General features: G+C 42.6%; 1 protein-coding gene across 2 annotated transcripts in view; it reads right to left on the bottom strand.

Annotated features, from left to right (window-relative positions):
- TXLNG (taxilin gamma) overlaps positions 1-21,196 on the bottom strand; it is a 52,920-nt gene extending 31,724 nt beyond the window's left edge. For both annotated transcript variants that reach the window (XM_032620336.1, XM_032620338.1), the window contains exon 1: positions 21,040-21,196. In XM_032620336.1, coding sequence (XP_032476227.1) covers positions 21,040-21,141 — 102 coding nt within the window. In that variant the 5' untranslated portion in view covers positions 21,142-21,196. The remainder of the gene's footprint in view (positions 1-21,039) is intronic.
- Positions 21,197-21,871: the final 675 nt, after the last annotated feature.

Here is a 21,871-nt window from a genome sequence, read left to right as displayed (position 1 = left end):
ATTGTAAATGATTTCTCAGCCTTCAACTCCTTAAGCAGAGAATTCTCTATCACATGGCCAATACAACTTCCTACTCTGCCCTCTTTGACACCCATTCTGGACGCCTTTGCTTGGGTACACTCTCTTGGATAAACAACAGCAGCAACAGCTAACACTTACACAGCAAATACTATAGCCAGGCACTACTGTAAGCACTTTCCTATACTCACTAATTTAATCCTCACAATAATGTCAAGAGACAGTTATCATCTCTATTTTACATGTGAGCAAACGGTGGCGTGGTAAAGTTAAGTACCTAGCTGAAGGTCACAGTCAGTAAATTGCCCAGCAAAGATCTGAACCCTGGCCAACTAATTTCCGAGTCCACGCTCTTAACCACAACGATGTACTGCTTCATGAGTCACCTTTGTCTACTGTACAAACACCCTTGTCCTGACCGAGCCGTCTTACAGAAGTCTATTTGATAACGGGGAGAGATGCTCCCGAAGTATTATATATAAAAAGAAATTACAAAATAGTATGCACCATGTATTATGTATATATACACAGACACACAAAGTATTGGGAGGAAATACATCTAGAAACAGATGAATTTGGGAATTCCCTGGAGGCTCAGTGGTTAGGACTCTGTGCTCTCACTGCCTGGGTTCAATCCATGGTTGGGGAACCAAGATCCTACAAGCCACACGGCCCAAAAAAAAAAAAAAAAGTTCAAAAACTTTCACTTATGCTCCTTCAAATATTGTTGAAGCTAAAGAACCACCTTTCTTTGGCTTATTTTGTTTAAAAGAGCTTAAATGTTTTTAGTGATGGTTGTTCTTTTACTAAGACTGGTCTAAAGGAAAAAACAAAAAAGCCAACATTCACTTTCAAATTATTTCAACTACCATCTGCTTAAACCAGCTTGAATGCCTTTGACCAGTGCCAGACACGTGCTGAGCGCAGACACTCCCTGTGGAAAGCTGGGCGGCCACAGGAGGGGCAGGGGGGAAAGGCTGTGTACACAGATGCATTTCCCCATCCCCGCCAGAGGTCCTGAGCTCGCCTCTAGTTCCCAAAGAGTCTCGAGAAACTTATCAAGTAGGTAAAGGTAAACCTTCAGAACCTACAAGCCCCATTACCCCATTTAACCTTCTCCACGCCACTGAGAGGTGGGTCTTAGGAAAATGAGACTCAGTGACGTGAAGTAACTTGCCCAAGATCATATTCAAGTCAGTAAAATGGGCCAGTAAAACTCAAAACCAGGTCTGTCAAATTCAAGAGCCTATGTTCTCTCCATTACACCACTCCTTTCCCTTCACACATCAGCCTTGGAAAATGAAAGTTCAAAGTCAAACAAAGAAATCGGAGACATTAAATGTCTAAAAATACATACCATGCTAGATATACCAGCATGAATTTAGGAAAACATTGGGAAAGAGCTGGAGAGTTTTTAGCAGTAATTAACTCTGGGGTTTAGGGAGGCGAGACAACACTAATTTGGGAGTAGAGACATCTTTAAATAATTTTAAGTGATTATATTTAAGACATTGAAGGGTTTTTTTTAAAAAAAAACTTTTTGTGTCTTAGGATTAAACTAAATTATCTCTAAAAATCCCTTCAACCCTATGTTTCTAATAATTTCCTCTAAGAGTCATCAACGACGAAGCAGGAATGTGAAGACACAGAGCGCACGCCTGCCTGGCCTCAGACACCAGGCGCTTCCCGCTCTCAGCATGGCCACGACCGGCCTTATTTGGTTTTGAAAATATGAACCTCTTTTCTAAACATTTCCAGTATTTTGAAGGGCTTTTACATTTCCAAATACAAATTTTACAAACAAACCTACCCATAAAACTTACATTTTCATATGCTTTTTTATTTGTTATTTTTTTAAATAAGTGGTTGGAGTTGGTAGGTTCATATGCTTTTTAAATTAGAAAAGTGGCAGAAGATCTAAATAGGTATTTCTCCAAAGACCCAAAAGGCACAGGAAAAGATACTCAACATTGCTAATTATTAGAGGAACGCACATCAAAACTACAGTGAGGTTATTACCTCACACCAGTCAGAATGGCCATCATCAAAAAGTCTACAAAACAATAAATGCTGGAGAGGGTGTGGAGAAAAGGGAACCCCCTTGCACTGTTAGCGGGAATGTAAGTTGGTACAGCCACTGTGGAGAACAGTACGGAGGTTGCTTAAAAAACTAAAAATAAAACTACCATATGACCCAGCAATCCCCCTACTGACATATACCCTGAGAAAACCATAATTAGAAAAGATACACGCACCCCAGTGTTCACTGCAGCACTATTTACAATAGCCAAGACATAGAAGCAACCTAAATGTCCATCGACAGATGAATGGATAAAGATGTGATACACACACACACACACACAATGATATACTACTCAGCCATAAAAAAAGAAGGAAATAATGCCATTTGCAGCAACACAGATGGATCTAGAGATTATCATATTAAGTGAAGTCAGAGAAACACAAATACCATATGATATCACTTATATGTAGAATCTAAAAAGATGATACAAATGAACTTATTTACAAAACAGAAACAGACTAACAGACATAGAAAACAAACTTATGGTTACCAAAGGGGAAAGAGGCGGGAGAGGGATAAATTAGGAATTTGGGAGTAACATATACACCCCACTATATATAAAATAGAAATAAGGACCTACTGTATAGCACAGGGAACTACACTCAGTATTTCATAATAACCTACATGCGAAAAGAATCTGAAAAAGAAAATATATTTGTATAACAATCACTTTTTTTTTTTTTTTTTGGCTCCGTTGGGTCTTTGTTGCTGCGTGCAGGCTTTCTCTAGTTGTGGCAAGCGGGGGCTACTGTTCACTGCGGTGCGCGGGCTTCTCATTGCAGTGGCTTCTCTTTTGTTGTGGAGCACGGGCTCTAGGTGCGCGGGCTTCAGTAGTTGTGGCACCTGGGCTCAGTAGTTGCGGGATGCAGGCTCTAGAGCACAGGCTCAGTAGTTGTGGCACACGGGATTAGTTGCACCACGGCATGTGGGATCTTCCCGGACCAGGGATCGAACCCGTGTCCCCTGCACTAGCAGGTGGATTCTCAACCACTGCGCCACCAGGGAAGTCCCTAAAAAATTTTAAAATGATGTCATTTCAAACTGGTAAAGGAAATAAATGATTTGAGATATCTCCCAAGTCATATGGGGGGAAAAAGTGATAACCAATCACACCCCTCCAGATATATCAAGATTGAAACGTGAAAAATGAAAACCACAAAGAACTAGAAGTTCAAAGTGAAACTTTGGGGCTTCCCTGGTGGCACAGTGGTTGAGAATCCGCCTGCCGATGCAGGGAACACGGGTTCGTGCCCCGGTCCAGGAAGATCCCACATGTCGCGGAGCGGCTAGGCGCGTGAGCCATGGCCGCTGAGCCTGTGCGTCCGGAGCCTGTGCTCCGCAACGGGAGAGGCCACAGCAGTGAGAGGCCCGCATACCGCAAAAAAAAAAAAAAAAAAGTGAAACTTTGGTCTAAGGAAATCAGAGAACTCGGAAGCTATTTTATTTTTTAAAGAAAAGCAAAATCAATTTACTAAATATTAATTGAAAACTGCAGACTAGCCAAAAGACCACGTTCATAAGGGCTTCAAATGAGTCAGAGACCCAGCTTTCAAGGATTTCTGAACAAGGAGATCACAGTTAAAGAACTAAAAATGCCCAACATACAAAAACATGTTCAAACTGGACTTCCCTGATGGGCCATCGGCTAAGACTCCACGCTCCCACTGCAGGGGGCACAGGTTCCATCCCTGGTTGGGGAACTAAGATCCCGCATGCTGCACGGTGCATCCAAAAAAAGTTCGACCTCATTCATAATTAAAGAAATACAAATAAAAATGCAAATCAAAGCAATACTGACCAGATTTTTTTTAATGATTTTTTAAAAAAACAAAACAAACCTTCATGTGGGCAAACAGGTCCCCCAGTACAGTCCTGAGAAGCCTACATTGGTAGCATATTAGTTTTGCGGAGGTATTTAGCAGTTATCTCTCAACATCTGAATGCACGTTCACTTTCACCAGTGAGTCCACCATAGTTTATTCCACAGACACTCTCACTCAAGGGCAAAGGCTATTCAGCACACCACCGCTTATTACTACACACAAGAACCAGAACGTCTACTGATAGTGAACTGATTAAAGGGACTTCCCTGGTGGTCCAGTGGTTAAGACTCTGCGCTTCCTCTGCAGGGGTTGTGGGTTCAATCCCTGGTCGGACAACTAAGATCCCACATGCCGCGCAGTATGGCCAAAAAATTTAAAAAAAAAAAAAATTTTTAATAAAATTTTAAAAAGAACTGGTTAAATAAAGAATGGTCATCCACACAAGTTAAAGGAGGCAGTTATTCAAAAGAGTAAGGTAGAGCCATGTCAATATGAACAGATCTCCAAGGTATAGTTAAGTAAGGAAAAAGAAACATTTGGTCCTGCAAAAATGTATTCATACAGAAGCCAGTAAATGGAGAAAACTTTTCTATAAAGATATCCCCCAAACTGTTCACCATGACCAGTATTATATGAAGTATTATAAAAAGCAGTATTATAGGGCTTCCCTGGTGGCGCAGTGGTTGAGAGTCCGCCTGCCAATGCAGGGGACACGGGTTCGTGCCCCGGTTTGGGAGGATCCCACATGCCGCGGAGCGGCTGGGCCCGTGAGCCGTGGCTGCTGAGCCTGCGCATCCGGAGCCTGTGCTCCGCAACGGGAGAGGCCACAACAGTGAGAGGCCCGCGTACTACAAAAAAACAACAACAAAAAGCAGTATTATATTTTTTCACTATTCCACCACACCCCAGCCTCAGAGTCTGAAGAGTTGCAGGAGTTTCTTTCGAGTCATTTCATGTCATCTTCTCCCTTCACCCTGCTCAACAGACCTCTGGGTCTGTCCCCCCAAATCTTTACACTACACCTTCTACTATAGTAGGAACACGATCTACTAAGCATGAATTTTTGTAGCTGTTCTGATATATCTCCTTCTTAAAACAATTATGAAAACTAAAATATCTCATTTAAACTTGGCCTCAATCTATAACTACGGCTAGGACATCTACCAAATCATTTTACCAGTTGAAAAAAAAATAGGTTCAATCATGGATAGTTAACTCTTCCCAAGTAGAATCAGACAGTCAACAGCTAAGCCTATACGTAGAACACACAAAAGAGGGTTAACATACTGTATATAAGGCTAAGTTCTGACTGAAGGGAGAAAGGAAAAAAACCTAACATTTACTAACTGCTATGTGGTAGACATTTAAAATACTTTATTTAGTTGAGCCTTACAATTCTAAGACAGTGAGAATATTACTTCATTATACAGATAAACTAGGGAACAAAGTAGGAAGTGAGTGAGGAAAAAAAAGCCATGATTTGAGACCCACATGTACTGAGCCTGGTATGAAAGTAGTGTTTCTATGTCCTAAAGAATCACATCTGAAGTTAAGAAACGTGAAGACTACCCAAATGTCCATTGATGGATGAATTGATAAATAAAATATGGTAAAGGCATACCTGGTTTTATTGTGCTTCACAAATATTGCGTTTTTTACAAATTGAAGGTTTGTGGCAACTCTGCATGGTCAGATGACAATTAGCACTTTTTAGCAATAACGTATTATTTAATTAAGGTATGTACATTGCTTTTTTAGACTTAACACTACTGCACACTTAATAGACTACACTATAGTGTAAACAACTTTATATGCACTAAAAAACCAAAAAATTCGTCTGACTCACTTTATTATGTTATTTGCTTTACTGTGGTGGTCTGGAACTGAACCTGCAATATCTCCAAGGTGCACCTGTATATAAGTACATTAGGATATTATTCAACCTTAAAAAGGAAGAAAATTCTTTTTTTTTTTTGCGGTGCGGTACACGGGCCTCTCACTGTTGTGGCCTCTCCCATTGCGGAGCACAGGCTCTGGACGCGCAGGCTCAGCGGCCATGGCTCACGGGCCCAGCCGCTCCGCGACACGTGGGATCTTCCCGGACCGGGGCACAAACCCTTGTCCCCTGCATCAGCAGGCGGACTCTCAACCACTGCGCCACCAGGGAAGCCCAGGAAGAAAATTCTGACACATGCTACAACATGGATGAACCTTGAAGAAGACATTATGTTAAGTGAAAAAAGTCAGACACAAAAGAACATAGTATGATTCCACTTATATGAAATACCTGGAGTAGCCAAATTCATAGAGAAAGAAAACAGAATGGTGGTTGCTTGCCACGGGCAGGGCAGGGGGAATGGAGTACAGAGGTTCAGTTTGGGAAGATTAAAAGGTTCTGGAGATGCATGGTGGTGTAGCTTGCACAACACTGTTAACCTCTTAATGCCAATGAACTGTACGCCTAAAAATGGTTAAAATGGTAAATTTTATGTTATATATATTTTACCCCCGCCCCCCCCAAAATCATGATGAATCACAATTTTAAATATTCAAGTCTTTAGCAAATAAAATCTAACTTTATACTGGTCATCAGGAGTTAATGTAAAAATATTCCAGTTGCTAGAATTACTGAATTGCTCCATTAGCAAGATAAAGCAGTTGAGTCAGTAATAAATGGGATGCCACATTCCTCAGAACAAGTCTTAGGAAAAGACCCATGAAAAATAAGCCTATTCTCTTCTGACAGAATACAGAATAATCTTGGGAAAGATGAAACAAGAAAGAGCAGTCCCCACTTCTGATAAAACCAGAGGGCAGGGCTTCCCTGGTGGCGCAGTGGTTAAGAATCCGCCTGCCAATGCAGGGGACACGGGTTTGAGCCCTGGTCCGGGAAGACCCCACAGGCCCCGGAGCAACTAAGCCCGTGCACCACAACTACTGAGCCTGCACTCCAGAGTCCGCAAGCCACAACTCCTGACCCCACGTACTACAACTATTGAGCCCGCGTGTCACAGATACTGAAGCCCACACGCCTAGAGCCTGTGCTCTGCATGCAACGAGAAGCCACTGCAATGAGAAGCCCGCGTGCCGCAACCAAGCGTAACCCCGGCTCACGACAACTAGAGGAAGCCCGCGCACAGCAACGAAGACCCAATGCAGCCAAATAAATAAATAAATAGATAAACAAAATTTATTACAAAAAAACACAACCAAACACAGGAGAGCAGCTAACAGCAGCCAGGTGGTGACCAGGACATTTTAAAGCTTCAGAACCCTGGAATGGCTCAGGAATTCTGAGCTACCTCTGAAGACAGAGGAAGAAATTGGTATCAGGTGGGCAAACAGCAGTGTCTGCCAGTTTAAAACAAAATGAAGGAAGAGCAGTATAAGCGTATTCTGAGATATAGAGGCAAACAGATGAAACTGCTAAGGATGTAAAATGGTGGTTTCTGGGAAGTAGGAATTGGGATGGGGAAAAGCAGTTTTGGGGTTTTGCTCTTCTGAAAGCCTTGCGTCATTTGACCTTTAAAATTAGGTATATACATCACTTAGATTTTTTTTTTTAAGCTGCTTTTGAAACGGGTATGGGGGAAAAGGCACGCAAGCACTGCAGATGGGAATATAAAGTTGTACAAACTTTCCGAATGGCAGCTGGGTAATATGTTTCTAAAATATGGGAAACATTATTAGATATAACCCACATTAACAAAAGTTCCCTGGGGTAATCAATAATTTTTAGGTATGCAAAAAGACCCTGAAACCAAAAAGTTTGAGAACTGCTGCCCGGCTGCGGTAGAGGAGGAACAGAGAAAGACGAGAGGCCAGCTCAGTGAAAGCATGGTCTGAGAGGGCTCCCAAACCAAGCAGATCCATCTCTAGGGAACACACCCTGGGACCGGGTGGGAGGACAGAGAGAAGAGTGTCCTTTCCTTCCTGTTCAACCACACCTAACAAATCAGCCTCTTTCCCTTTTGGTTAAGTCACTACAGTACCAATTACTATAATCCACATGGGTGGTGAGGGAGAATTGGTATAAGCCATTTTCCCTTGGCCTTTCTTTGTTGCTCTGGTTCATTCAAAAGCCTCTCCAACAGTAGTTGATATACTTCCTCACTGAATCCTCAGAACTGTCTTAAAGGCAGGTATGATGAACAACAGCCTCAGTGATCAGGTAATCTTTTTTTTTTTGTGGTACGTGGGCCTCTCCCCTTGTGGAGCACAGGCTCCGGACGCGCAGGCTCAGCGGCCACAGCTCACAGGCCCAGCCGCTCCGCGGCACCCGGGATCCTCCAGGACCAGGGCACGAACCCGCATCCCCTGCATCGGCAGGCGGACTCCCAACCACCGCACCACCAGGGAAGACCCAGGTAATTAAGTAATGTGTCCAGTCACGGACCTAGGACTTAGAAAGCAGAGACTGAATTCTCTTCTTTCTCTATAATATTCCAAAGAGTATGTTCTTCCAAAGTATGTTAAAAATAAACAAGTGTGGTGATGGCCACACAACTCTGAATATACTAAACATCATCGAATTCTACACTTTAAGTGGATGAATTGTATGGCATATGAATTATACCTCAATAAAACTGTTAAACAAAAAATGAATGAACACAAGCAATGACAGAGTTCTGAGGAGGGACACAAATTGGAGGCAAGGTTAAGTTTAGGAATCATCCCAACTTTTTGTTTTGTTTTTCGCTGCACAGCTTGGGGGATCTTAGTTCCCCAACCAGAGATTGAACACAGGGCTCTGGCAGCAAGAGTGCTGAGTCCTAACCACTGGACCACAAGGGAAGTCCCAAGGAGTTGTCCCAGCTTCTAACTTTAGGCAGCAAAAGGCTCCAGAGTGATCTGTCACAGCATGTAGAGGACAAGGGAGCACACAGAGGCATTAATTAGGTAAATGAGAAGAAAAGAGGGGCAAACCAGTGCTGAAGTTAGGGCAAAGGCAACTGATTTCTCCCACTGGTGAAGAAGACAAGAAGGAGCCAACAGAAGCAAGAACTACAATCCTGCAGCCTGTGGAACAAAAACCACATTCACAGAAAGACAAGATGAAAAGGCAGAGGGCTATGCACCAGATGAAGGAACAACATAAAACCCCAGAAAAACAACTACATGAAGTGGAGATAGGCAACCTTCCAGAAAAAGAATTCAGAATAATGATAGGGAAGATGACCCAGGACCTTGGGAAAAAATGGAGGCAAAGATCGAGAAGATGCAAGAAATGTTTAACAAAGACCTAGAGGAATTAAAGAACAAACAAACAGAGATGAACAATACAATAACTGAAATGAAAACTACACTAGAAGGAATCAATAGCAGAATAACTGAGGCAGAAGAACAGATAAGTGACCTGGAAGACAGAATGGTGGAATTCACTGCTGCAGAACAGAATAAAGAAAAAAGAATGAAAAGAAATGAAGACAGCCTAAGAGGCCTCTGGGACAACATTAAATGCAACAACATGCACATCATAGAGGTCCCAGAGGAAAAGAGAGAGAAAGGACCCGAGAAAATATGTGAAGATATTATCTCAAAAACTTCCCTAACATGGGAAAGGAAATAGCCACCCAAGTCCAGGAAGCGCAGAGAGTCCCATACAGGATAAACCGAAGGAGAAACATGCCGAGATACATAGTAATCAAATTGGCAAAAATTAAAGACAAAGAAAAATTATTGAAAGCAGCAAGGGAAAAACGACAAATAACACAAAAGGGAACTCTCATTAGGTTAACAGCTGATCTCTCAGCAGAAACTCTACAAGCCAGAAGGGAGTGGCATAATATACTTAAAGTGATGAAAGGGAAGAACCTACAGCCCAGATTACTCTACCCGGCAAGGATCTCATTCAGATTCAACTGAGAAATCAAAAGCTTTAAAGACAAGCAAAAGCTAAGAGAATTCAGCACCACCAAACCAGCCCTACAACGCATGCTAAAGGAACTTCTCTAAGTGGGAAACACAAGAGAAGAAAAGGACCTACAAAAACAAACCCAAAACAATTAAGAAAATGGTCATAGGAACATACATATCGATAATTACCTTAAACGTGAAGGGATAAAATGCTCCAACCAAAACACACAGGCTTGCTGAATGGATACAAAGACAAGACCCATAAATGTGCTGTCTACAAGAGACCCACTTCAGACCTAGGGACACATACAGACTAAAAGTGAGGGGATGGAAAAAGATATTCCATGCAAGTGGAAATCAAAAGAGAGCTGGATATCAGCTAAAATAGACTTTATCATAAATAGACATAAATAGACATATCAGATAAAATAGACTTTAAAATAAAGAATGTTACAAGAGACAAGGAATGACACTACATAACGATCAAGGGATCAATCCAAGAAAAAGATATAACAATTATAAATATATATGCACCCAACATAGGAGCACCTCAATACATAAGGCAACTGCTAACAGCTATAAAAGAGAAAATCGACAGTAACACAGTAATAGTGGGAGACTTTAACACCTCACTTCCACCAATGGACAGATCATCCAGACAGAAAATTAAAATGGAAACAGAAGCTTTAAATGAAACAACAGCCCACATGGATTTAACTGATATTTATAAGACATTCCATCCAAAAACAGCAGATTACACTTTCTTCTCGAGTGCGCACAGAACATTCTCCAGGATAGATCACACCTTGGGTCACAAATCAAGCCTCAGTAAATTTAAGAAAACTGAAATCATATCAAGCATCTTTTCTGACCACAACGCTATGAGATTAGAAATGAATTTACAGGGAAAAAAACGTAAAAAACACAAACACATGGAGACTAAATAATACATTAATAATTAACCAAGAGATCACTGAAGAAATCAAACAGGAAATCAAAAAATACCTAGAGACAAATGACAATGAAAACACAACAATCCAAAACCTGTGGGATGCAGCAAAAGCAGTTCTAAGAGGGAAGTTTATAGCTATACAAGGCTACCTCAAGAAACAAGAAAAATCTCAAATAAACACTCTAACCTTACACCTAAAGGAACTAGAGAAACAACAAACAAATCCTAAAGTTAGCAGAAGGAAAGAAATCATAAATATCAGAGCAGAAATAAATGAAATAGAAACAAAGAAAACAATAGCAAAGATCAATAAAACTAAAAGCTGGTTCTTTGAGAAGATAAACAAAATTGATAAACCATTAGCCAGACGCATCAAGAAAAAGAGGGAGAGGACTCAAATCAATAAAATTAGAAATGAAAAAGGAGAAGCGACAACAGACACCACAGAAATACAAAGCATCCTAAGAAACTACTACAAGCAACTCTATGCCAATAAAATGGACAACCTGAAAGAAATGGACCAATTTTTAGAAAGGTATAACCTCCGAAGACCGAACCAGGAAGAAACAGAAAATATGAACAAACCAATCACAAGTAATGAAATTGAAACTGTGATTAAAAATCTTCCAACAAACAAAAGTCCAGGACCAGATGGCTTCACAGGTGAATTCTATCAAAATTTAGAAAAGAGCTAACACCCATCCTTCTCAAACTCTTCTAAAAAATTGCAGAGGAAGGAACACTCCCAAGCTCATTCTATAAGGCCACCATCATCCTGATATCAAAACCAGACAAACATACCACAAAAAAAGAAAATTACAGACCAATAACACTGATGAATATAGATGCAAAAATCCTCAACAAAATACTAGCAAACAGAATTCAACAACACACTAAAAGGATCATATACCATGATCAAGTGGGATTTATCCCAGGGATGCAAGGATTCTTCAATATACGCAAATCAATCAATGTGATACACCGTATTAACAAGTTGAAGAAAACCATATGATCATCTCAATAAATACACAAAAACTTTTTGACAAAATTCAACACCCATTTATGATAAAAACTCTCCAGAGGGCTTCCCCGGTGGCACGGTGGCTGAGAGTCTGCCTGCTGATGCAGGGGACACGGGTTCGTGCCCCGGTCCGGGAGGACCCCACGAGCGGCTGGGCCCATGAGCCATGGCTACTGAGCCTGCGCATCCAGAGCCTGTGCTCCACGATGGGAGGGGCCGCAGCAGTGAGAGACCTACGTACCGCAAAAAAACAAAAACACCTCTCCAGAAAATGGGCATAGAGGGAACCCTTCTCAACATAATAAAGGCCATATACGACAAACCCACAGCAAACATCATTCTCAATGGTGAAAAACTGAAAGCATTTCCTCTAAGACCAGGAACAAGACAAGGATGTCCACTCTCTCCACTACTATTCAACATAGTTTTGGAAGTCCTAGCCATGGCAATCAGAGAAGAAAAAGAAATACAAATTGGAAAAGAAGTAAAACTGTCATTGTTTGCAGATGACATGATACTATACATAGAGAACCCTGAAGTTGCCACCAGAAAACTACTAGAGCTAATCAATGAATCTGGTAAAGTTGCAGGATATAAAATTAATGCACAGAAATCTCTTGCATTCCTATACACTAATGAAAAATCTGAAAGAGAAATTAAGGAAACATTCCCATTTACCACTGCAACAAAAAGAATAAAATACCTAGGAATAAACCTACCTAGGGAGACAAAAGACCTGTATGCAGAAAACTATAACACACTGATGAAAGTAATTATAGATGATACCAACAGATGGAGAGATATACCATGTTCTTGGATTGGAAGAATCAATACTGTGAAAATGACTATACTACCCAAAGCAATCTACAGAATCAATGCAATCTCTATCAAATTACCAATGGAATTTTTTATGGAACTAAAACAAAAAATCTTAAAATTTGTATGGAGACACAAAAGACCCCGAATAGCCAAAGCAGTCTTGAGGGAAAAAAAACGGAGCTGGAGGAATCAGACTCCTTGACTTCAGACTATACTACAAAGCTACAGTAAGCAAGACAATATGGTACTGGCACAAAAAGAGAAACACAGATCAATGGAACAAGATAGAAAGCCCAGAGATAAACCCATGCACCTACAGTCAACTAATCTATGACAAAGGAGGCAAAGATATACAATGGAGAAAAGATAGTCTCTTCAATAAGTGGTGCTGGGAAAACTGGACAGCTACATGTAAAAGAATGAAATTAGAACACTCCCTAACACCATACACAAAAATAAACTCAAAATGGATTAGAGACCTAAATGTAAGACCGGACACTATAAAACTCTTAGAAGAAACATAGGAAAAACACTCTTTGACATAAATCACAGCAAGATCATTTTTGATCCACCTCCTAGAGAAATGGAAATAAAAACAAAAATAAACAAATGGGACCTAATGAAACTTCAAAGCTTTTGCACAGCAAAGGAAACCATAAACAAGACCAAAAGACAACCCTCAGAATGGGAGAAAATATTTGCAAACGAATCAACGGACAAAGGATTAATCGCCAAAATATATAAACAGCTCATGCAGCTCAATATTAAAAAAACAAACAACCCAATCCAAAAATGGGTAGAAGACCTAAATAGACATTTCTCCAAAGAAGACATACAGATGGCCAAGAAGCACATGAAATGTTGCTCAACATCATTAATTATAAGAGAAATGCAAATCAAAACTACAATGAGGTATCACCTCACACCAGTGAGAATGGGCATCATCAGAAAATCTACAAACAACAAATGCTGAGCAGAGAGGGTGTGGAGAAAAGGGAACCCTCTTGCAGTGTTGGTGGGAATGTAAATTGATACAGCCACTATGGAGAACAGTATGGAGGTTCCTTAAAAAACTAAAAATAGAATTACCATATGATCCAGCAATCCCACTACTGGGCATATACCCAGAGAAAGCCATAATTCAAAAAGACACATGCACCCCAATGTTCACTGCAGCACTATTTACGATAGCCAGGTCATGGAAGCAACCCAGACGCCCATCGACAGATGAATGGATAAAGATGTGGTACATATATACAATGGAATATAAGCCATAAAAAGGAATGAAATTGGGTCATTTGTTGAGACGTGAATGGATCTAGAGACTCATACAGAGTGACGTTAAGTCAGAAAAAGAAAACAAATATCGTATATTAACGCATCTATGTGGAACCTAGAAAAATGGTACAGATGAACCAGTTTGCAGGGCGGAAATTGAGACACAGATGTAGAGGACAAACGTATGGACACCAAGGGGGGAAAGCTGCGGGGGGGGGGGGGCGTGGGGGTGGTGGTGGGATGAATTGGGCCATTGGGATTGACATGTATACACTGATGTGTATAAAATGGATGACTAATAAGAACCTGCTGTATAAAAAAATAAATAAAATTAAATTTAAAAAATTTTTTTAAAAAGGAGCCAACAGGTCTGGAAAAGGCCCTGTCAGAATGCAGCTTCTCTGGCTGCATGCTCTCTCCAGCAGGGGTTTGTGCTACTATCTCTAGTGGTTGGTGCTAACATCTATCTTAGACTGTGCACATCGTTTGCCTTTTAATCCAAGGATAATGGCACTCGATTTCACATTTAACTTCTATGGCCATTTCTTTTATTAAAAGGAAGGGTGCTGGACTCCATAATTTGCAAAATCACTTCTAGCTCTAAAACTGTAGTTCAGTGATGAGCCGCAATCTGAGAGATACCTGTATTAGCCTGAACACCTATCTAGGTGGCAAAAGGATCAGAAAATAAGATGTTAATTCCCAAAGCTACTGAAATGTGCTTGGGCCTGATCTACTTTGCAGAAGGGCAGGGGCCAGGCCACACATTTAGCATCTTCAAGCCACAGACTCCTGAGATGTAAAATGGTCCTCTACTTTTTACAGGTTATGTAAATGCAACACCCCTGTTCCAATTTTATGAAGTCATCCTTCGCCAGCTCCACATGGACCAATCATGATGCACCTTTGAAACATCAAACCTTCTCTTTTTCTTGTCCTACTTAACCCAACCACTTCAGCTCTTTGTTAACACTGTGCTATGCAGACTTTGAGAGGTTAAAAAAAGGGTCTCTCTCTAAACCCTCTACCTTTTAATTCATCCAAACTACACTTGGAGGTGCCTTTGCAGGGAGTCAAAAGCACACTTCCTAAATCAAGTATCTTAAGGTCAACCTGGGGCCTAAGGCAATGAAACAAAAGCTATAAGGCTCAAAACTCCCTGGGTTCCTGGATTACAATAGCTTTCCTATACCCCCCAATGACCTAACCCCACCCTTTGTAACTTGATTTCATTCAGCAAAAACTATTACTCATTTTACCTATCACCAAGTTTTACTCACATTCAACGAAGAGCACATTTTTATTTACCATCCTCAAGAAATGTGTTTAGAGAGCACAAGAGACATGGAATATGGCTAATGGCTTTGGAGCCCAGAGACCCCGGCCTTTGAATATACCACTTACTACCTCGTGTGTTGCCATAGGGAGGTCAACCTCTCAGTTTCCTGATCTGTAAACTAGAGATGCACAGTACCTACCTCCTAGAGTAGTAAGATAAGCTGTAATGAATATATATTGCTACCATGCAGCAGAACTGTTTATAATATGTGAATAAGGATGCATTTGCAAATTATGCATTCTCACTTTTAAATATGACCCACATGTCAATCTAAAACATCCTTGGGACTTCCCTGGTGGTCCAGTGGGTAATACTCCACACTCCCAATGCTGGGGGCCCGGGTTCGATCCCTGGTTGGGGAACTAGATCCCGCATGCATGCCGCAATTTAGAGTCCACATGCCACAACTAAGACCTAGTGCAGCATAAATAAATAAGTTTAAAAAATGAAACATCCTTAACGAAACGCGCTTCTAAGCTACTGGCACATCTTCCTCAACAAACCATTCTACTTTGACCTGAGTAGGGAAAGAAGAAAAATGAACAAGTGGTAGTTTAGCAATATTACTCGTGGCAGACTACAGAGTAGGAAGTGGGGGTAATGGGGGTCGTCCTGGGGACATTTTGGAAATGGAACACAGAATGCAAACCAGCAACCTGAGCAATAATTGTTAATAAAATTATGTTGCCAGCACAACAGGACAACAATGGTCATTTTATATATCTTTTCCTTCAAGTAATAAAATTTAAGTAGTTGTAAGTCCCAAGAGAATTTCAACTAGGAAATAAATTGAATCATAAAAACATACTCAAGGTTCAAACCCTTAAAGGGTCACCTAACCTATTTTATCCTCTTCTAGAAATGCCCCACTTGGGAAAATTTTAAACATAGCTAATTCTCAATGTTGATGAATGCTATATTAAACTTGTATACCACTTTACACACTTTAAATACTGTCACATCCATTACATTAACTAAAAGTTACTGATAATCGTGTTAGAACCAAACAAAAAGTAATTGGGAAGAAGGGGGGTGGGGGGGGAAGAGGCAAAGGGATTTCTTTGGGATATTAGGTTAGAGAAGCGGAAACTGTCCATGCAGTAGGGTACATCAGTTGCGTTATCAATTACACGATTATATACCGGCTCTAGGCCAACTTCACCAACTCTGAGCTGTGTTATTTAATTTGAGCAAGATTTGCTGTTGTTGTTTTGACTGAGCTTCAGATGCCTTATCTACATACCTAGGGATACCACCTATTCTGCAGAGGTAAGGAAGATATCAGAATGCAAGCACATTTTAAGTGCTGAGCACAATGCAGGAAACAGTGAGAACTCGAATTCCTTTCCTTTGAAATACAACTCTCTGCAAAGTGTAAAACCTGAACAGCATATCTACTGAAAGGAAAACTATTATAGTGACTCCTTCTGTGAAGAATCCCACACAAAGGAAAATCACATGTGACCTGTTTTATGGAATCTGGATTTGGTATATACACTCCTAAATAAAATTTCTCTAGTCAAGACCGATATAAATGACACAAAATAATATATACAACACCTTCCAGTAATGTAATAAATAACTGTGGCATATTATGATCTATGAATGTGGTATTGCTAGAGGGATGTGCTGTATCTGGTCTGCTCTCATTACTGCTTTGCCCGTTTGGTTCTCCATGAAAATAAAACTTACCAAAGTTTGCTGATAGAATTAGATGACAATGTCGTAAAGAGAACATCACTTTGATTCTTATTACTTAATCTCTGTGCTAGAAGAGTGGAAATTCATCATCAAGTCCGCAAATGGGGAGAAAAACAAGACAACGAAATGGTTTCTTCCTACCCCATACTCTCGCCCCACCCTGACCTGATTTCTCCTCATTAAGTCTATCACTGAGAGATTCTGGGAAGAGTGAAGGACACAAAGGTTGGAAGATAGATTTACAGAATAACACCCTAAAAGCAAGAGAAACGGATCTTTCATATATGCTAGCCTCCCCACCAAGTAAAATTCTACATGCCCGGCACTGGGCTGAACGTGTCACATCAACTTTTTTTTTTTTTTAATTTTATTTTTACTTATGTATTTTCGGCTGTGTTGGGTCTTCGTTGCGGTGTACAGGCTTCTCATTGCGGTGGCTTCTCTTGCGGAGCACGGGCTCTAGGCACATGGGCTCAGTAGTTGTGGTGCACAGGCTTAGTTGCTCCGGGGCATGTGGGATCTTCCCGTGTCCCCTGCATTGGCAGGCGGGTTCTTAACCACTGCGCCACCAGGGAAGCCCTCAACTCTCATACTTCACAACAGTCCTATGCAGTAGGGATTAGCATCATCGCCACTTTACAGATGATGCAATTGAGGCTTAGAAAGATTGCGAAACCTGCCCCAGGTTGCACAGCTAATAGGTGGCAAGAGCCACGGGTCTTGACTCCAAATCCATACTATTTGCCCACTACCACCCTACTTATTACTGTAGTGTAGATGAAAGGGTACTTTCCACACTCGGCTTCACCCCTTGGGCAAATCACTTGACCTTGCTGATCAATTTGTCATCTATAAATGAGGACAATGACAGTTGCCCAGCCTTCTCCACAGCACCTGAGTGATGCTGAAAAACTTAATATATGTGCAAAAATATGCTATAAAAACTATAAGGCAACATGTAAATGTAACATTTCATTAATTTGAGCATACATTCCATATATCTTTATCCTTCCTATCTGACCTGAAAATAAGTTTTTAAGAGTAGTTAAATAATTTTTAACACTCCCAAGCAAAAATCTAGAGGGAAAAAAATCAACCTTAGACATTCTGGAAAAGGCAAAACTATAGAGACAGTAAAAATATCAGTGGTGGCCAGTGGTTTGGGGGAAGAGAGGAAGGGATGGAGGTTCTTAGGGCAGTGAAACTGTTCTGTATGATATCGTAATGGTGGACACATTTGTTAAAACTCTTAGAATATACAGCACCAAGAATGAACCCTAATGTAAACTATGGACTTCAGTTAATAAGAATGTATCAATATTGGCTCACCAATTGTAACAAATGTACCACAATACTGCAAGATATAAATAACAGGGGAAAGGGGTGTGGTGTGAGGGGATAAATGGGAACTCTGCAATTTATGTTCAATTTTTTGGTAAACCTAAAACTGCTCAAAAAATAGTCTATTCGTTTTTTGAAAACTCAACCTTATAAAACAAATTCTAGTAAAAATACAAACAAACAAAAAAAACCCCCACAAATTCTACACAAGGATTTAGGAAGTACTATGAAGGAGCTTGGTGTTCTAAAAAATGCCTGGAATACTTGACAAAGTAATATCCCATCTTTTTAGACCAGTGCTGTCCAATAGAACTTTATGCAATGTGCGATGATGGAAATATTCTAGATCTGCTCTAACACAGTAGCCGCTAGTCACATTGGCTACTGAACACTTGCAATGTGGCTAGTATACTGAGGAAGGGAATTTTTAATTTTACTTAATTTTAATTAACACTTAAATAGCCATAGGCGCCTAGTGGCTATCACATCAGACAGCAGTTTTAGACAATTCAAGAGACTCTTAGAAATGTACTGTAATGTTAAAAGAAAAAAGTCACCTTAAGAGACCATCCAAATAGCAGTAGTTATGAAACAATGCCACAATTACCTGAGGTCAAGAGTGACTAGATGGTTAAGACAAACAGGAAGCAACAAAGCCCATCTCCAATTGTTTCTCACTTTTAAGTCCCATAATGTAACCCAAAAGTGACAAAACGGTCACTGTTCCTTTAATTCCTTCAATATTTTCAAAACAACTCAATTAGTTAAACAGCATTTCTGCTTCCTGAAAAATAGGGCTGAGGTCAAGTTAGAATTACGAATATATTTTCAAGCTAGTGGCCAAGAGGAAATAAAAAACAAGGGGTCCAAAGAAAATAACTTAAAAAGTGACTTCTGCAAACACAAGATATTCACCCAATTTTTTAAAACGAAAATTCAGAAACTAATATTTAGCCATGTATTTCAATTCCACGTCATAGTCAATTGTAAATCAAAAGGAAAAAAGATGCCCAAAAAAGCCTGAGCAAAGAAGAATGGTGCCTGAGTAAGTAAACAAAACTGAGACAGTACAGACACACCTGACTATTCTTATCCAGCTGTTAACCAGAGAACTGCGTCAAAGGGTCATTACCTCTTCCTCGTTTAAAATGCTAGTTGATTTAAACGTCAGCTCCTAGTGCTGACTTTTTATCCTTAGGCTAGGGGCATAAAAAGGAACTCATATCCTCAACTGCACTGGCTTTTTATCGGAGTCCTCCCCTGGGGGGCCTATGAAATCAAACCCTGAGATTGGCTCCCCACCCTCAGGGAATAAGTGAGGTGTCCAAAGTGACAGTGTTGAATCCCTAGAGTTCCGTTCGGTCCACAGCTTCTTTTTCAGTCCTTCAAGTACTGGATCTTTCTTTTAGAGTACAAAGAGAGGGAGAGAAAGACAGGTAATTGAGAAGCAGTAACACGCTCATGAAGACAGACGTGAAAACACGTGACCTTAGAAACAGGCCTCGAAAAGCTAATTCTTGACACTCTGCGCAGAGGTAAAACGAACCTTTGTTCTTTTTTTTTCCAAGTTCACGAGTCGCATTATAAAAATATTATTTCGTAATTTCCAACAGGGGTGATCTTTAAGAGTATTCAAACGCATAATTAAGTGACATTAAACAGCCCCGAGTGATCAAGCACGAAGTCCAACAACTTGAATGTTTCAATCTGTTCAAACGCAAGGAACGAGACGGGTTTCCACCTTTCCAGTCCTTTTCCCCGCACCTCTCTCTTCCTGGGCCCTGAAAGCCCTGTATACCGTTTGTCGTGCAATTTTTTTCGAACTCCACCCACTGACTCCAGAACAAGTAGAATTCTCCCATTCTGAAGGTCGGGATTTTCCTCCAGAAAGGGAGGGAGACACTGAAAACTCCTTGACGTGAGTCAAATAGGGCAAGGGGAACAGTCCAGCCCGACTCCCAGATTAAGAGAGACCAAAGGCCAAGCTGGGGGAGGCGCTCAAGTTTCCGCTCACCAAGGTGGGGGGGGAGAAAGAAAGAAAAGGGGCAGAAATAAAGAGCGAGAAGGGGAAGGAGGGAGGGCTGGATTGGGAAGACCGGTTATCCGCGATGCTGCTCCCAACTGTGCGGGACCCAGGTCCTCCAGCATCTTCTCCCCACGTGCAGCCAAGACCGTGGCGCCCACAGAGCAGCCGCTGGGCCTGGGTCCCGGGGGCCGAGAGGCCCGGCTCGCCAGCCCGCGCTGTGGCGGGGAGCGCAGGGGGGCGGGGGAAGGGGGGCGCAGCGCAGCCCCGGCTCCCGCGCGGTTATCTTACTGCGCAACAGCCTCGCCCGCGCCGCCCGGGCGCACCCAGCAGCGCGCCCCGCGCACCTGCCCGGCGCGAGGAGGGTGAGCCAGCGACCCCTGGCAGCCCAAACGGCGGCGCCCAGCGCTAGGAGCACTGGAAGCACGCGGAGGGCGGGGGCTGGGAGAGGGAACACCTGGCGCCCGGGGCCCCGCGGCGCCGGCCGCACGTGGCTGTCACACCTGGCGCGCCCCCGCCAAGCACCCCTTCCCCCTCCCACTCGGCTGCGCCCCCTGCCCTCACTCCCGCCCCCGCCTCAATCCCCAACCGTCGCCCCCTCCCACCCCATCCACCCCGGTTCCACTCCCCTCACCTGCTCCCACCGTCGTCACCCTGGGAGCGAAGAGGGCCGATGGTCGTCCCGTGGCTAAAGGTAACCCGGGAGAGTGAAGAGGTGCACCCCGAAACAGCTAGCCCCAGCATCCCCCGGGCCCAGCAACAACGCAGGCACCCCCCAGACTGACCTTCTGCCGCGGGCTGCGTCGCCGTCCGCCCCGTCCGGCCTCAACTGCCTCCTCGGCGCCGCCGCCTCTTCCCCGCGAAGCCTCCTCTACCCGCGTCGCCATGAGGTGACGGCAGCAGCCAAACAAGCAGCCCGACAAGGGGCACGGAACCTCGCAGGGCCTCGCGCCCCACCCCTGAATCCCCCAGCCAATTGCCGCATGCAAGGCTCCCCACGTGACCGGAGGAGGTTGGCCCCTGAGGGGACGGAGCGGAATGGGGGTGGGGAGCATTGAAGCCGGGGCTGGGCTACTGCAGGGCCGAAGGGCGAACAGAGGCCGCGCGAGCCTGCGCGAACGAGGAAAGGGACTCTGGAGCGGACTACAAGTCCCAGCAGGCTGCACGGCCACGGCTCGCAGACCCGGATCAGGATTGGAGCGTAATGCGGCGTTCTGAAATGGGGGAAGAGTATCCACTGTGCTGCGCGTGCAGCCTCCTGGGATTTGTAGTTTTCTAGGGTCGATGTACCAGTACCGGAAGGTACTCCTTATCATCCTGCGGGAAAAGTTCAGAAATAGTTCAGTGTTTGGGAGGGAGCGAGGTCTGGGACACATTGTTCTGCTTTTGTTTTGGTTGCTCTTCTTCGGAACAGAGCCCGAATGATTGGGGGATGAGGAGAAATACTTCGTGACTTTCAAGGCGGGAGAGTTGTAATGGCTTTCAGAATTTGAGGTTTCTGGCTCGACACCTGTCCCGAGTCCTGCCCCTCCACCAGAGCTCTCAGCACCGTTTAGCGGTCCCGAGCTCCTGCGGGGTGGGGGCTGCGTCATATTCACCTTGGCTGAACCGCCCGGG

This window comes from Phocoena sinus, chromosome X, assembly GCF_008692025.1.
Source record: "Phocoena sinus isolate mPhoSin1 chromosome X, mPhoSin1.pri, whole genome shotgun sequence".
Taxonomy (NCBI): domain Eukaryota; kingdom Metazoa; phylum Chordata; class Mammalia; order Artiodactyla; family Phocoenidae; genus Phocoena; species Phocoena sinus.
The sequence above is the reverse complement of the archived record's forward strand: the minus strand, read 5'-3'. Positions and strand labels throughout refer to the sequence as shown.